The 17,123-nt window shown below is 44.3% G+C and overlaps 1 protein-coding gene across 2 annotated transcripts; it reads left to right on the top strand.

Moving 5' to 3' along the window:
- The first annotated feature begins 1,355 nt into the window (after window positions 1–1,355).
- On the top strand, window positions 1,356–16,851 carry LOC112216343 (LIM domain and actin-binding protein 1-like). 2 transcript variants are annotated; one of them, XM_024376257.2, is made up of 12 exons: window positions 1,356–1,751; window positions 2,150–2,563; window positions 3,892–4,048; window positions 5,650–5,695; window positions 7,487–7,876; window positions 12,060–12,120; window positions 12,659–12,753; window positions 13,009–13,083; window positions 13,159–13,210; window positions 14,796–14,863; window positions 14,961–15,094; window positions 15,299–16,851. In XM_024376257.2, exons 3-12 carry the CDS (start codon window positions 3,927–3,929, stop codon window positions 16,383–16,385), a joined length of 2,130 nt encoding a protein of 709 aa, XP_024232025.1. In that variant the 5' UTR covers window positions 1,356–1,751; window positions 2,150–2,563; window positions 3,892–3,926; the 3' UTR covers window positions 16,386–16,851. The 2 variants fall into 2 exon arrangements, with proteins under 2 accessions (XP_024232025.1, XP_024232024.1); XM_024376256.2 differs by having other exon boundaries at window positions 1,359–1,751; window positions 14,793–14,863.
- Window positions 16,852–17,123: the final 272 nt, after the last annotated feature.

The following is a 17,123-nucleotide window of genomic DNA, read 5'->3' as shown; positions in this document are numbered from 1 at the left end:
AGGAATGTTCTGCAAATGGTTTGACATTGGGAATATTCTCAAATATTTCAGAGAACGTCAAGAAACAACATTCTCCTGTGGGAATTTCAGTACTTCAGCATAATGTTACTTACAAGGTTCTCATGGTTCTATGAAAAGTAATGTTCTCAAATTCTGAGAATGTTAAGAAAACGTTCCATAAAAACCACAAGACTACTTTAGTAACGTTCAGAGAATGCTCTAAGAAAGTTATTTAAAAACATTCCGTTCTCAGCTTCAATAAAACTCTCTATCCTCTATCTTGTTAAGTGTGTTGGCTATACTCACTAATTGGCCACACCTGATCTTAATGAGTGCTTTTTTCCATCGAAATGAGGTCTGTTATAGATTTAAAAAGAACAGCTTTGTACGAGTTAAAAGAACATTGAATGCTAGCTACATCCTGGTGGTGCAATGCAATCCAATTCCATGGATAGAGAACAGAAGGTCATATTGTAGGTTCTAATCTCACTGACACTGTGTGACAAAAAATATAAGTGTTTACATGATTAATGCCTAAGCAAATTCATTTCCATGTGTCAGTGCTTGGAGTTCAAAACAGTTAAGCTAGCAGTTTAAAATTTACCTTCAAATAACCTATAATTTCCATTCTCAGAACATTAATAAAAACCTCCCAGGAAAACTTAGGGAACCAGAGTAAAACATTCTCAGAACCTCCCTGCTACCTAAAAATGTGCGTTCCCAGAACAGGAACAATGTTAATTTCCATTCTCAGAACTTAAAAAAAAAACATTAAGTTTTACTGGTTAAGGAACAACCATTTCCACAACTTCCAAAGAACCAAATCTACTAGCTGGATTACAAGGTCACTGAGATATCTTCTTCTAGCTAAGATAGCCAAACTACTGGCCATTTTTAAACTTGCTTAATTAACTCAGGAACCACACCTGTTTGGAAGCACCTGCTTTCAATATACGTTGTATCCCTCAAATCAAGTGTTTCCTTTATTTTGGCAGTTACCTGTACGCACACAGCTTGTTGTTAAGCGTAGAGCCAGCATGAAATACCTGGAAGATATGGAGTAGACTCATTGTAATAAATTAGTGAATGAATAGTCAGCCATTCTTAGCATGGATGCCATGTAATGAGGACAAGTCAAAAGAAGGTTTCACCTGTGGTTCCTCCAAAGACACACAGACCGTCCAAAGTAAAGCCAGAGAGAGTTTTATCCTGATCCACACAGGGTTTTGACTGTTACACAACTTTAAATGAAACCAAGTTTGTATTCTCTGAAATCCTGTCTGCCGTAGACATAGTTATCTGTCAGGTTACATTTATCTTTAGCGATACAGAGCCCTGCCCTACACACACAGTAGAATCATGTGGTTTGGATTAGACTGGAGTGATGTGACACTGATGAAGCCTAGACCCAGGTGCCACGTTATCTGAAGCTTAGCAGTCCTGATAAACCACATGGTATTATGTCTTAAACATCTTAGAGGAACAACAAGGTACAGAGGATTTATTTTGGTACGGGTTTATTGACAGACAGACCTTTTAAGTTGAAGAGGGATGAGAACATGGGTTTGATTGCGATAAGACGTCTCAAGTCTTTTGATCACAGACACTCAGTGGCGTTTTTCTTGATTGTGAACGACTCACATCCTCAGCCTTTGACCTCATGAGAAGGTGGGCGGAGTCTGTGCTACTTCCAGGAATTGAGTGGGATTCTTCCCTTTATGTCATACTGTGTTGGAGGTGGAGGCTGTACGGTATGTACTCACCTTGTTTGTGTTTAGATTCACCCTCATGAACACAGGGTTGTCACTAGTTAACACAGCCACAAAGTCATAATTATGCCTAAACCATGCCCATTTCTACAATCTCTCTTCTTAAATTGTGATTTTAAACCTAACTCTAACCTTAACCACACTACCAAACTTATGCCTAACCCTAACCTTTAATTAATACCAAAGCTATTTTTTTGGTGTGCTAATATAGACTTTGTGGCTGTGGAATCTGACTTTGTGGGTGTGATATCTAGTGTACACCGGAACACAGTGTTTTGGATGGGAGGGACTCTGACTGTACCTGCCAGGTGGAGGTAAATTCTGCATCGTTATTGGTTGGAGTCTCATGGTCTTCATTTGCCCCCTCCCATCTCTCCAAGCATATTACAGAGTTCTATGCAGCAGTGCAAGACAGCAAACTGTTACTGAGGCACGGAGGAGAAGGCTTGAAGACTGAGAGAGAAGGCAAAGAGACTGAGGAGAAGGCAAAGAGACTGAGGAGAAGGCTTGAAGACTGAGTGAGAAGGCAAAGAGACTGAGGAGAAGGCTTGAAGACTGAGTGAGAAGGCAAAGAGACTGAGGAGAAGGCTTGAAGACTGAGAGAGAAGGCAAAGAGACTGAGAGAGAAGGCTTGAAGACTGAGGAGAAGGCTTGAAGACTGAGAGAGAAGGCAAAGAGACTGAGAGAGAAGGCTTGAAGACTGAGGAGAAGGCTTGAAGACAGAGAGAAGGCAAAGAGACTGAGAGAGAAGGCAAAGAGTGAGTGTATTTGAAGTAGTAAGAGAGGACTCAAAGGTAAGTAATGTGCATAAGCTCTTTAGAATTCTTATGGGATGCGATTATTTTTAAGAGCCTGTTATGTTTGTTTTCATGAGATGTGATGCAAAACAGCTTTTCTGTAAATCACAAACGAGAAAAGAAACTGTAATCTTTATAAGCTGATCTAAAAAAATAAAGGCTTATCATGGTATTTATCAGTCTGGAAATAATGCTTTGAATGCTGGGAGTTAAGTTGGCACTAATCATTTTAGCTGTTTGCTCTCTGTACTCAAGTCATTTACTATTAGTTATATTTTTATTGTATAGCTAATCATATGCTGCTGGCAATTTCCAAAATTCATTGTCTGAGGTGATATTTTGACTTGAATCTATGCGCCGTGTTCGATCAGTGGATAAAGCAGAAGAGAAAGTGTCTAGGCTACCAGTTGACTCTTGGCTACCAGTTGACTCTTGGTAAATGGGACTTTCCTGAATGCATGCACTAAACTAAAGAGCATATCTCTTTCTATACTGAACAAAAATATAAATGCAACAAAAGTGTTTAGGCCCATGTTTTATGAGCTAGATACATGCCAACCTGCTAAATGGGGTCTTTTTTGCTGATTTCAATATTATTCATAATAACTGTGAGATCCTCACGGTGGTGTGTGGAAGGTGTCTCCTATTTCTTCTTATAAAGGAATATATAGCCTAGGTCTACCTGTCTCGCCATACCTCTGTTCAAAAACGACAGTTTAAACCAATAGTTTCAGACAGTAATGACAGTTAGGCTGAGAGTGAGTGCATGTAATGACAGTCAGGCTGAGAGTGAGTGCATGTAATGACAGTCAGGCTGAGAGTGAGTGCATGTAATGACAGTCAGGCTGAGAGTGAGTGCATGTAATGACAGTCAGGCTGAGAGTGAGTGCATGTAGTGACAGTTTCCAGTCAGTCTGTGTGACGTCCCAGGAAACAGGTGGGTAGTTCACGGAACTCTGACAGAGAGATGACTGGGGAAGGCCTGTGCCTGCTGGTAGTAGCTTGGGGGCTTCAACTGCATGATGTCTCAATGATGAGACAATGATGTCTCAATGATGGATTAGTAGCTGCTGTGTGCTGGCTACTGCCTTACTCACTGCTGATTCATCCATAGGAACCGCAAGTAATTAACACAATTGTAGCCTACTGTCATTCACTGCAGACATAGACGTATTGGTCATACAGTCTCCTCCCACATGCTGAGATACTGCTGTCATGAAGTAAACACATCTGAGTTTTTTATTTAGAAGGATTTCTAATTCCATGATTGTCTAGGGTGGAATTGTGAGGTTAATTTGACCTATTATTATTTTTTCACCCTCCAGCCAGCTAGAGCAGTTTTTCCCTGAGAACAACAGAGATGGCCATCGCTCCGTTCAGTCGCAGTCAGTGGGCCTCCCACTCCCTCAGAGTCACAGCTAAGGAGTTGTCCATAGTTGGCACCAGAGGCAGGAACAATGCCATTGCTGAGCGCTTCTCCAAGTAAGTTTCTCACTCTCTCCCATTTACCCTTACTGTGACTGTTACTCACTTCCTAACATCTTCTCTTCTCAGTCAATGACTCTTCACATTTAAACTCACCCAGATGTATCTATTCTCTCTCTGTTGTACATAACCCTGTATCAAGGTAGAAACAAACATACTCCTGATCACTGATGGCTTTTCCATCCTAGTATGCACTGCTGCCTGAAACCTTAGTAATAGATCACCATTCACTGCCAGTCTGTCCTGTCCCTCCTGTCCTGTCTGTGCTTGCTGGATCAGTACAAGATCAGAACATTAAATGGCTTGAAACTGTATTTGATAACATTGCTGATTTTTACTAGCCTTAGTGCCAGTTTGCTTGTGCTATCATGCCAACTCATTGTCATTGAGAGGCAAGAGGACAAATGGATCATGGACCAGGCTAGATTTTTACCAGTTTGTCTAGCCAATTGTAGAAACAGCACCGACTATTACATGTCTGAGATTGGATTTGTCCCCCCTTCATACCTCTACTTTTCAACAGTTTGACATGTCTTCTCTTCCAGCTGTTGCTATTTTGTGTGGCATGATGTTTATCCATAACATCGCCACAAACCTGTTATTCCAGTTTCACTGATGTCGACACTTCTCATTTTAAATAGTGAAAATAAGTCAAATGAGATGAACTTCCTGTGAAATGTCTCCTTTATTCCCCCAAATTACCATCCAGCGTCTTAGTAGGCCATTCAGTCTTAGTAGGCCATTCAGTATTAGTAGGCCATTCAGTATTAGTAGGCCATTCAGTATTAGTAGGCCATTCAGTATTAGTAGGCCATTCAGTCTTAGTAGGCCATTCAGTCTTAGTAGGCCATTCAGTCTTAGTAGGCCATTCAGTCTTAGTAGGCCATTCAGTCATTCAGTCTTAGTAGGCCATTCAGTCTTAGTAGGCCATTCAGTCTTAGTAGGCCATTCAGTCTTAGTAGGCCATTCAGTCTTAGTAGGCCATTCAGTCTTAGTAGGCCATTCAGTCTTAGTAGGCCATTCAGTATTAGTAGGCCATTCAGTCTTAGTAGGCCATTCAGTCTTAGTAGGCCATTCAGTCTTAGTAGGCCATTCAGTCTTAGTAGGCCATTCAGTCTAGTAGGTAGGCCATTCAGTCTTAGTAGGCCATTCAGTCTTAGTAGGCCATTCAGTCTTAGTAGGCATTCAGTATTAGTAGGCCATTCAGTCTTAGTAGGCCATTCAGTCTTAGTAGGCCATTCAGTCTTAGTAGGCCATTCAGTCTTAGTAGGCCATTCAGTCTTAGTAGGCCATTCAGTCTTAGTAGGCCATTTTATTGACTGAAATGTCCCTTTTACTATTTTATAATTGGTACATGGTCAGGGTCATTGACATGCGTAGTTTCATATTTTTGATATTCGGAGAAGGTTTCAGTGTCTGACCACTAGGAGACAGCGTTGATCCATGTTTGTGTATAATTGGAATTAGAAGAGATCCCCACAAACGCACAAGTAGTTTTAGTTCTAGAGGCTAAGACAGGGCTGTAAACGGACAACCTATAAACTGCTCTACCTCATGATGCAGGCCTATGCTCACAACCCCATCTATGCTCTTCTTAGATACCAACTGGCTGCAGAGGAGGGCAACTCGGAGAGGAAGAAGGCAGTAAGTATCCAGTAAGGGATCCAGGGTTGGAAAGTGCAAATATCTAACAAAGCTATTTCTCTCTTTCACATGTACTTACTCATCCTCACTCACTCTCTCTCTTTGAGATACACACACACACACACACACACACACGGATGTTCACATGCTGCAGTTGGAGGCTAGACTAGAAAAGCCTTAATCCTTATATTGAGACTTTAATCTTAAGGTAGCTAATACCTCCACTGTCGTTTCACATCGATGCTCTTGTTCCTGGGTGGTCACTCACTTCACGGCCATGAAGGAAGACAATGTAATGCCTGATCCCACCTTGCCGAGACATCCACTCTTCCCGGTGGTCAGTTGGCTCGGCCCGGGAATTGCACTTGAGGGGATATAAACAGACGGCAGGGATTTTTTTTCTTCATTAAGCAACTTTTTCAATCCCAGGTAGGTGCCTGGCATCGGTAGATCATCATTTGGTGTACTTTATTGAAAGCAGTGCTTGAAGTGGATTGAAATAGGTGCTGGCACTCATTTTGGGTGACAGTACTGTTTACATAGATATTTAGGTGGGGAAGTGCTGCATTAATTTGAAGCCTATATTCTATAAGAGGTGCGGGTGCTCAAGTAGTAGAACATTTTAAGTGCCGGTATTTATAACCAGTGGGGGGAGGGGACAATTGAACTGGCAAATGCAAAGACTCAGTTTGCGTCTGGGACTCTTCATTATGATGTTGGGGTTTACACCTGGGTTGTGGTGTAGAACTAGCTATTGTCACTGTTAGCTCAAGGTATTTTCAAAGAATGTAAAATTAGGTAAATTCTTCACAGTTTGGGGAGGGGGCATGCGGCAGGTCTCCTGTTTTCTCTTTTCCTGGGTTGTTCCCTTTCCCTCAACTGACCCTTTTTTGTTTGACAATGGTGCACTCTTGGTGAAATGTAAATAACGTGTTAGCATAATACAGTTGGATTATCAGTCAACATGAGTCACATTTATCAGCATTCCTCACTGTCGAGGCTCCTTTTTCTCTCACTCCCCCTGTCCACCACTCAAAGGACATCCAGCCTACTTGACACAACTGTGAAGTGTACTGTGTACCTTGTGTCCCCAGTTTGGTATACTCAGTATACATATTGCAGTTCTTATAATATGTTCTGAATTCCAATTCATACACATTTGCAAGTGCTTAATTCCGTACTGCATATTTAAATGGCTGTAAATTGTTATTTCAGCTTCACTTATCTTATTTTCATGGTTGTTATGTCAACACAGGTCAATGCTTCTGTTGGTTACTTGAAAGACAGCATTGAGATACTTTTCATGAGTAGGCCTATCTTGTGTTCAACATCCCTTAAATTGTTTTAGTCATAATCCTAGTCATTTGATGAGCATGAGAAACTGTAGTCAGCTGTTTGGGTTAGCTAAGGAGAGGTCTTGTTGTTGGAAAGATGCTAGTCCAGTTGAATGCTAACGGTAGCTTTATTAGAATGCGGTTGGAGACTCTTACTCTTGTGTTCTGAAACTATTGATGTGACTGGTATCTGTTTTCTGTCCAATTACCCATTGGTCTCTATCTTATCTCCTTCACATGCTGCTAATAGTATTACCCTCATTATCTTCTGGGTTGAATTCCACAGTGTTTCTATTCTATTCTTGGATTCTATTAGGCACAGAAACTGTACACCCTTTTGATTTATGCCATTGCTATGTTTCTGCTAGTCAGACTGTATGAACAAGTTGAGGAGTAGCCCTGGTGAATATAATGGATATCTTAATAAACTAAACTTTCTCTTTACGTCCTCCTCGAGGCTGCAGATCCGTTGCCCCCAACTCTCCGCAGTGGCAACCTGAGTGTGTTGAAGAAGTGGTGGGAGCAGCCTGTCCAGTCAGCCACGTCCTGCGCCCCGTTACCCCACACCACCCACACTCGCTGCTTGCTCCCCTTAAACCCTAAAGCCAAGCATCAGAACCAGCCCCAGGCCACTCAGGCCCAGCCACCTCTCTCACCAGACCCCGACACCAGCCCCACAGCCGCTGAGGACCAGGCAGGACCTGGCATGGAGAGAAGACTGCAGCAGAGAGACCCAGAGAGGCAGGAGGCAGTAGAAGAAGTACCTTGTGTCCCCAGTGAGAAGCCCAACATCCCCCTGAACAACCTCAAGATGATGTTCGAGAAAGGAGAGAACCAGCAGAACAAAGTAAGTCCAAAGTCAAACTAGCATGTTTTCAACAAAAAAATGAATAGGAAATATTTTTTTCGTATAATATTTTCAGACACCTTTTTTATTCTTTACATGACTTAACTTGACGTTATATTTCAAATCTTTCCTCACATAAATAGTGGGAATGGCTATTGGCTGAATGGAAACACTTTTCTATTGTTTAGGTATTAGGAGAGTGTTGTGTGGATCCGGTGGTGTGATTACACATGCTGCTCTGATGGTGACTTATGCGATGGGTTTGCTAAAGAAAAGCCCCATGTGTTTTAATCTGAGGTCAGAGGACTGCCTGAAGCTGAAGTATTGTCACAAGACAACTGGTCTGTGTGTCCTCCATTGTTCCTGTTCTAGAAGGGAAGGTGTTGTGTTCTCCAGGGGTCCGAGCCCTCCTGGGGTTAGTCATGCTGCCTGTCACATGCACCGCTATGACTGTTCTCATCTCACTACAGAACACTCCTTGAGATAGGCTAGCTATAAACATGTCCTCAGGCAGATAAAAGGGGTTCTTCAAAACAACCACTGTCCTATCCTCCTCATGCTCTCTCTGGGGTTAACAGCCATTTTGATATAAAGGCAACATGTGACAATTTTCCAAATGCACTGGAAACCTTTGGTACTTTAGTATATTTTAGCAATTATTCTGAACAAAAATATACATTATTTTGATATTTTACTGAGTATGTTCATTTAAGGAAATCGGTCAACTTAAATAAATTCATTAGGCCACAATCTATGGATTTCACATGACTGGGATACAGATGCCTTAAAAAAAAGTTAATCAGGCTGTTGATTGTGTAATGTTGTCCCACTCCTCTTCAGAGGCTGTGCGAAGTTGCTGGATACACGTTGATCCAGAGCATCCCAAATATTGTCTGGTGAGTATTCAGGCCATGGAAGAACCGTGACATTGTGTACAGATCCTTGCGACATGGGGGCGTGCATTATCATGCTGTAATGTGAGGTGATGGCGCCGGATGAATGGCACGACAATTGGTCTCAGGATCTCGCCACGGTGTCTCTGTGCATTCAAACTGACATGGATTAAAATTAAAATTGCGTTCATTGTCCATAGTTTATACCTGCCCATACCATAACCACACCACCACCATGGGGCGCTCTGTTCACAATGTTGACATCAGCAACCGCTGGCCCACACAACGCCATACACGTGGGTTTGCGGTTGTGAGGCCAGTTGGACGTACTGCCAAATTCTTTAAAACAATGTTGGAGGTGGCTTATTGTGGAACGTTCAATTCTCTGGCAAAAGCTCTGGTGGACATTCCTGCAGTCAGCATGCTAATTGCACGCTCCCTCAACTTGAAACATCTGTTGCATTGTGTTGTGGGACTAAACTTCACATTTTAGTGGCCCTTTATTGTCCCTAGCACAAGGTGCACCTGTGTAATGATCATGCTGTTTAATCAGCTTCTTGATATGCCACGCCTGTCAGGTGGATGGATTATCGTGGTAAAGGAGAAATGCTCACTATCAAGGACGTGCAGAAATTTGAGAGAAATAAGCTTTTTGTGCGACTGGAACATTTCTGTGATCTTTTATTTCAGCTCATGAAATGTGGGATCAACACTTTTTGCATGTTGCATTTTCTTTTTGTTCAGTTTTGATGAGCTCCTTTAAAAGCAAAGGATATTTTTCACCCTTTCTACTCTAGAGTCTAGACTAACAGTCTTTATTTTGTTTGTTTCTCCTGGCTTGTACAAATGTTAGGTATTGAATGTGAAAGGCCAGACTTTCAATGTAACATTTCAATGAGGTAGGGTTTTAGTTGACCATTGATCAAGATTCAGATTATTATTATTATTTTTTAAACCCACAGCACTGGCTCAGATAACTAGCTTACTACTCGGTCTTTGAACATGGACGCCCGCCTGGACATCAGATCAGAGGAGTGTTTTTGTAGCGGCTTAACAAGTTGCCTCACGTGCCATGGCCCAGCTGGCTGAACCCTCCTTCACTTCTTAAGCACATGAGCAGCTCTTTCTTGTTCTCTCAGCTGACAGCCAGGAAGTGACCTGGCTGCCCCTTCCCTCGACCCACACCCAGCCCTGTGCCTGACCTGCTCCCTGACCTGTAGCTCAGCCCCTGCCCCTCTCCTCGAGAGGTGGTGATGTCATGGGGCAGGCACATTACTGCAGTAGAGAAGAAACTGAGCCTCCTCTGATAAATCCCTCCCTGGCTTATCAAAGCAAGGCCTTCTCTTTCTGCCCCCTTCTTCTCTCTCCTCCTGCTCCTCTCGCTGGAGGAGACGGCCATGAGGGAGATGCACTGTGAAATTAATTGACCCAACTTGGTCACCCCCCTCTCTCCTTTCCAGCCCCACTCCCCTCCATATGCCCCCTCTCTGCTTCTCTCTCTGTGTGACTGTGACGAGGCAGAAAGGAAGGACGAAGGAGAGGCACCAGTCCAGTGTAATGAACAGAATCGAGTTAGCTGCTGTTGATGTTCCAAGCTCCTCCAGGACAGATATGAACGCTCCAGCTTGACTCCTTTCCTCTTCCTTGTGTTCCACTCTGCTTCTCCCTGTAGCTCCTAGCGTTGCTTTGCAAGAGGTAAATATGTTTTTTGTTCTTTGTTTGGTCTCAACCTTGGATCTCCATCAGCTCACTTATAGTGCTGCGGCTCTGAAACAGTCTCTGCCTTATATTTGGTTTGCTTTCTTTGCTTGTTTAATGTTTTGACTAGATTTTAGCGCATTACGCTGTGAGTCCTTTGATGGGAGGGCTAGCCTATACACTGACTGCACTATGGTTGGTGAATTATGCTTACTGTCAGTGAATGGGCTTATCAATGACTTTTTCATTGATTATCAATGGTGGTTCTGGGCTATATGTAGCCTAAAACTCACTGATTTTTGTTATTGCTCTGATGCCCAGCCAGCCAGCTGGCGGTAGGATTCAGGGAGGAGCCTCGATTTGTATCATCTGTCTCTGGGGGTTTTATTTGTCAGTGGGATTAGTGTCAGGTCTTTGTCTGTCTGGCTTGCTGATCAGTTCCTCCCTCTCTGAGCTCAGCTGCCTCCTGGCCTATTGTTTGTTTACAGCCTCCCCCATAATGTTGAGGCACCGCCCGTGAGCATGGTCTGGAGAGGGTATCGGCTGAGTCTTGGTTTGGTTTGGGAGGGGGCCCTCTGGTTGGGTTAGAGGGGTCTCTCCGCCTGTGGTCCGTCTGGGCCAGCTGGGGTCTGGCTCCCCCTAGAGCCTAGATTAATCCACTCTGGAGGATGGAGCAGCACGTTCAACCCCTTTCTGCCAATGCAGATCTAAAATCCAGACTGCCACAAACGCACAACCCTATAAAGACTTTTCCTTCGGAACAGCACTACTCTGTCTCCTCTTTGTATTTCAGGGTTTTATCCCCCACTGTCTGTATTATTAAGGCTGTGCCCATTGCAGTCCCAGCCTCACAGGGCTCTGTGACACCCTGTTGCTCCTCTAATCTCTGACACTGATCATACTCTGGCTAAAAGGCTCTGCGTGGTCAATCCAACGTCTGCAGTCACCGTACAGCATTTACTGCGATGCAGAAGTCAGGGCATTCATACTACTTGTGCTTCATGGAGCAGAGCTGTCATGAAGGAAGTTGTCAAGGACGTGCGTTTGCTTATACAGGACCTCCCGCCCCCACCTAATGTCAACCAATCATGTCAATGCGGAGATATATGGAGCCCTCTGTATTGTTACAAAATTTGGGAGGCGCACAGTGATGCGGTACAGCCTGAGGGAGGCAAGGCAGACACCCCTATCTGCCCCAGGCTCTATCTTACTGAGCTCATAAGGGGATTAGAGTATAGAGGGATTGGATGCAGAGGCAGACAGCCAAGAAGGGGGAGCTGGGCAACAAGCCAGGCTGCTACTGGAACTGACTGACAGGCTGCCATACCACTTCTCTTCTCCACTCCTGTTTTCCTCTTCTGTCAGAGCACAGGGCTCAGAACTGTCTGATGGATGGCCCTGGTTCTCTCCTACTGTGTGTTTATGCTAGCCTAGAGCTAAGTATGTGAGCATCATATGGTTCTGTATGCAAACCACGATACAGGTGCTGCTGGCATTAGTCCGTATGTTCAGAGCCTGCTGAGTCTACAATGTAAAGGCTACCATAATGGAATATGCTGTCCTGATAGTGTGGCTTGGCTCTGTGTTTCCAGGTGTCCAGAGCGCCTGTGAGGATCGGAGACATCACTGATAACATGGACCAGCTACTTGGAGGTACTGTTACACTGAAGGGACACACACGGAATGGGACACCAGAGTTAAAATCAAATGCATTCTTCTCCATGAGTATATTGTTTCACTAGGCCACACAGAACTACAGACAGACTAAAACATATGTAAGTTGTTTCCTTCCTATAGCTGTTTCAGTGGGATAGTCTGTATGGAGAGGGCTGGGGCTCACTCCTTGTGCTATGATCAGCAGGATGCCCCAGTGATTACAGGAAGAATGATAGTTACAGGAAGACGGCTTTTTCTTTCCATTCCCCCGTGAACCTGTTCCCATCACAGCCTGACAAACACCATGGTTACATCCTAAATAGTATCTTATTCCTTAATAGTGCACTACTTCTGAACAAAGCCTATGGGGCTGTAGTCAAAAGTAGTGCACTATATAGGGGGACATTTGGGATGCTCCCCATGACCCACAGTCTGCATTGTGCTGAATTTATAGCCTGTACTTTCCTTTCTATAGCTTATGCGCAATGTGTTTCTGTGTGTGTGTAACATGCACTTCTCTCTGTCTGTCTCCTAGATGCAGGGAGTATGGAGTCCATGCCCCTGAGGGACAGGATGGCCATGTACCAGGCTGCTGTGTCTAAAACCGAGGTGTTATCCTCCTCAGTCAGCGTGAGTTCCTGTCCTTTACACTGCCATGGAAGACTGACTACCATGTGCAACCATAGACTTCTCAAATCTGACTGAACTTGAGCCCAAAGTAATAACTTTTGGACCACAGGAAGAATGGCTTCTGCTTTGGCAAAAGCATCATGTGGATCCGAAATAAACCAAACCAAACTTCAGGCCCATCCCGGCCAGAACCTGTCATGTGCAGGTTACTTATCCCAACTGTAAAACAGGTGCCTGTCTTTCTCTCTCTGACAGAGTGATCAGTTGGACTCAGGCCTCCTCTGCAGCAACAAACAGAAGGAGAATGTACCCCCAGGCAGTGGGGTCATGGTGAGAAACTGTGCTCTTTGTGTCTGTGTGTCCATGTCTGAAACATTGCTAAATCATGATCTCCTCTCCTCTCAGGGTTCGGACTCTGAGCCCAACAGTAGGAAAGCCTCTTCCACAGAGAGCAATGGTAACTATTTTGGTCCATCACTACATTTCACCAAATCTATATTCTTGTTCGTCATCATTTATGTCTCCGCCACTGAGTGTACGAAGCATTAAGGACACCGACTCTTTCCATGACATACACTGTCTAGGTGAATCCAGGTGAAAGCTTTGATCCCTTTTGATGTCCCTTGTTAAATCCACTTCAATCGGTATCATGGTCTCCAACAGGTTGGTTGTGACCTACCAGTAGCTCGCAGGCCACCTATGAGTAGCTCGCAGGCCACCTATGAGTAGCTCGCCAAACAATTCTGAAAGTACATGCAATATTCACCTGTTCCACCACAAACTGTCATAAATCTTTCAATTATCAGACACCGCAAGCTCCCAGCTACTATCAAACGAATGCAAGATTGACATTATCCCACCCCTGGTTAGCCACTATTGGCTTAAAAAGCCAAACTTAACACACTATCTGTTTCAATATTAAGTTTCAACAATATTGCCCCTGTCTGGATGTGTGGTGCTGGTGTTCATCACACCATGTGTAGCCAGTAACTTTGGGTCGATCGCAAACGAATGGCTCTTCTTGGTAATTGTCGGGAAGCGAGTCGCATATGTGAGAGGCGTTCATTTGCCTGCCTAATTTGCATCACTTTTACTGAAGGTGGTAATTCGCAGTGCAGGAACAATATAAGGAGAGCCTGATTCGGATCTACGTGCATTCAATTTGAATGAACACTTCACGATCTGACAATGAACTGTTTTAAGCTTTAAATGATTGATTTAAAAAAAAAAAGTTTTTTGGTCCATTTCTAAGCATTACTGAACAGAGCCATTTGGGATCCAGAGCCAAATGATCTGGCTCACAGAAAAGACTCGGAATGCCCATCACTAGTAGCCAGTTGATGTGATAACCGTCTTGTGGGTTAACAAAGTACTATCCCCAAAACCTTGTCAATTATGTTAACTGGAAAGTAGGCTTACCTGGCAGAAGTATATCATTAGGATCTATTTGCAAACTTTGCCATGAAATGCGCAGCAGTAGTATAGAACCATCGCTATACCGGCACGTTAGACCGCACAGTAGATGCCAATTAAAGGGCCAGATGTGCAATTAAGTGTAGGTAAAGCTGAGGAGACAGGTTAAAGAAGGATGTTAAGCCTTGAGACAATTGAGACATGGATTGTGTATGTGTGACATTGAGGGGGAATTGGAAAGACAAAAGTTAAGTGCCTTTGAACAGGGTATGGTCGGTGCCAGGCGCACCAGTTTGAGTATGTCAAGAACAGCAACTCTGATGGGGTTTCTCACGCTCAAACAGTTTCCTGTGTTTCAAGAATGGTCCATCACCTAAAGGACATCCAGCCAACTTGACACAGCTGTGAGAAGCATTGGAGTCAACGTGTGCAAGCTTCTAAGTGGAATTCTTTCGACACCTTGTAGAGTCCATGTCCCAACAAATGAAAGCTGAGGGGGTGGGCAGATGCACGCAAGCAACTCCATATTAGGAATGTGTTTCTAATGTTTGAGGTACTCTGTGTATTAGGTCAGTATATTCACCACAGCTCCCTCTGTTGTTGCTGATATTAGTCTCATGTCACAGCAGGCTCCAGTATCGGCACCTCCTCTGTATCCTCGACCCAGAATGATCAAGCTCAGCCCAAGAACCCCAGGGTGAGTTCAACAGTACCTTTTCTGCATTTTTCTCAGAGAAAACCATCCCCTCTCCTAACTAACCTGCCTTGAATGCCTCTATTTTGTGTGTGCACAGAGCTTCTGCTTGCCTGCACAGGAGAGCTGTGTGTCGTGTCAGAAGACCGTCTACCCTCTGGAGAGACTCGTGGCCAACCAACAGGTCTACCACAACACCTGCTTCAGATGCTCCCACTGCAACACCAAACTCAGGTAAGTGGATTGGACAGATGCCATGCAGCAAGGAATTGTTTGTTTATTGTTTAAACATCTGTGAACCTCACTGTTAGTGGACCTTATATTGTTGTTAGGTTCACAGTCTTGTTCCTCTTGAGTTTTCAAGGATGAGGGTTTATGCTGCTTGATTATAAAAAGGATGGTCTTTCTCAATGTGTTTTGTCTCCCTCTGCTGGACAGCCTGGGAACCTACGCCTCTCTGCACAGCCTTGTCTATTGCAAGCCTCACTTCTGTCAGCTGTTCAAGGCCAAGGGCAACTATGATGAGGGCTTCGGCCTACGCCCTCACAAGGAGCTGTGGGAGACCAAAGGAGAGAGTGGGGCTGGGGAGGAACAGCGGACCGAACAGACCACAGAGGTCACCTCCTTCTCCAAAGACAAGCTGAAGAAGTGTGCCTCTACTGGCACACTGTTGATCAGCCCAGCAGTAGAGGAGTCTCCACTGGCAAAGGTCAATGTGGTAACAGCCTCCCTAGAGACCCGTACCCAGATCTCCACAGAGAAGGACAAGCCAGTGGAGACACGTCGGCTGAAGATTTCCTGGCCTCCCCGCACCGAAGGAGATGGAGAGGGGGGTAACATGGGGTCCAGCCCCACCTCAGAAGGGAGCTCCGGGGGCAGACCATCCCGTGCCAAGTGGCCCCCAGAGGGTGACTCGGCCTTCCCCGACCAGAGCCCAGAGTCCACCGAACGCTCCACCCTCTGCAGGAGCTCCTCCCTCAAAGAGCGCAGCCAGCCCTTCTCATTGGCCAGCCCCTCCCATGCTCCTGCCCCTGTTGCCAATCCTGAGCCAGAACTGCTGGAGAGGATGAGCTCATTGGAGCACAGGGAGCCTGAGCTGGCCTCCAGTCCTGAGGAACAGATCATAGAGATCCGGGAACAATCTGACAGCCTGTCACCTGACTACCACACACCTTCTGACGACAACTATGTTGATGTCCAAACCAGCACTGAGGAGGGTAGAGAAACACCTCTAAAAGAGAACCACCACGAATCACTAGAGTCAAAAGAAGAACAGGGAGCGAAGGAGGACTGGGATGAAGAAAAGATGGAGGGAGAAGATGGGGAAGGGTTACCTTCTCAAAACTGCCACACTGCCTCGTCAGAGATCGTCACGCCCCCCTCGTCTCCGGAGGTGGAGCCTAGACCAAAGACCAACCACATGTCTCAGGATGTGGGCTTCTGGGATGGCAAGGAGGCCGTGTCTGTAGAGGAGATGATTAAGAGGAACCGCTACTATGAGGAAGATGAGGACGAAGAGGACTGAAAGAGACTGGTTTATTAAGTCAGGAACATTATTAGACATAATCAACAGGCTGTTGACTGAACTTCCGCCCATCCTTTTTGTTTTACTTTGAAATGTACATTTTTCTCTTCATTTCCCTTTAACCTAAAGAACGGTGTCTGGCTGTGTTTGGTGTGACGTCAGTTTCTTTCTTTTCTACTACTACTCATTGTAATAATTTATCTATGTAAATTTTACCTTGGCTCTGGGTTTGTCCGGAAGATGGTACAAACCAAACAAATGCTGATAATATGAACTGAACCCAGTGAATGAGACACCATTTTTTTGTCTGTATTTGAAAATACAGTAGTTTTATGAATGTTTTTAAGGTGGTATGTTTTATCAGAACAGCAGGATAGCTGTAAGGACATGAAGGGTTGCCACCATTTTACGTATTCTGCTGGTTATCATTGTTCAAATTTCAATAAAGAAATTGTTATACAAAATATTCAGTAACCTAGTCTCATTATACACATGTAGATCGAAAAATGGAAATAACCACCTTTTGATACATGTATTACAGTGCGTGGGGAAAGTATTCAGACCCTTTGACTTGTACCACGTTTTGTTACGTTAGAGCCTTATTCTAAACTGGATGAAATAGCCCCCCCCCCCCAAATCTACACACAATACCCCATAATAACAAAGTATTTATTTTGTGCAAATGTGTATCTATGAAAAAGGGAAAATATCACATTTACATAGGTATTTAGACCCTTT

Source organism: Oncorhynchus tshawytscha, linkage group LG16 (assembly GCF_018296145.1).
Source record: "Oncorhynchus tshawytscha isolate Ot180627B linkage group LG16, Otsh_v2.0, whole genome shotgun sequence".
Taxonomy (NCBI): Eukaryota; Metazoa; Chordata; class Actinopteri; order Salmoniformes; family Salmonidae; genus Oncorhynchus; species Oncorhynchus tshawytscha.
The sequence above is the reverse complement of the archived record's forward strand: the minus strand, read 5'-3'. Positions and strand labels throughout refer to the sequence as shown.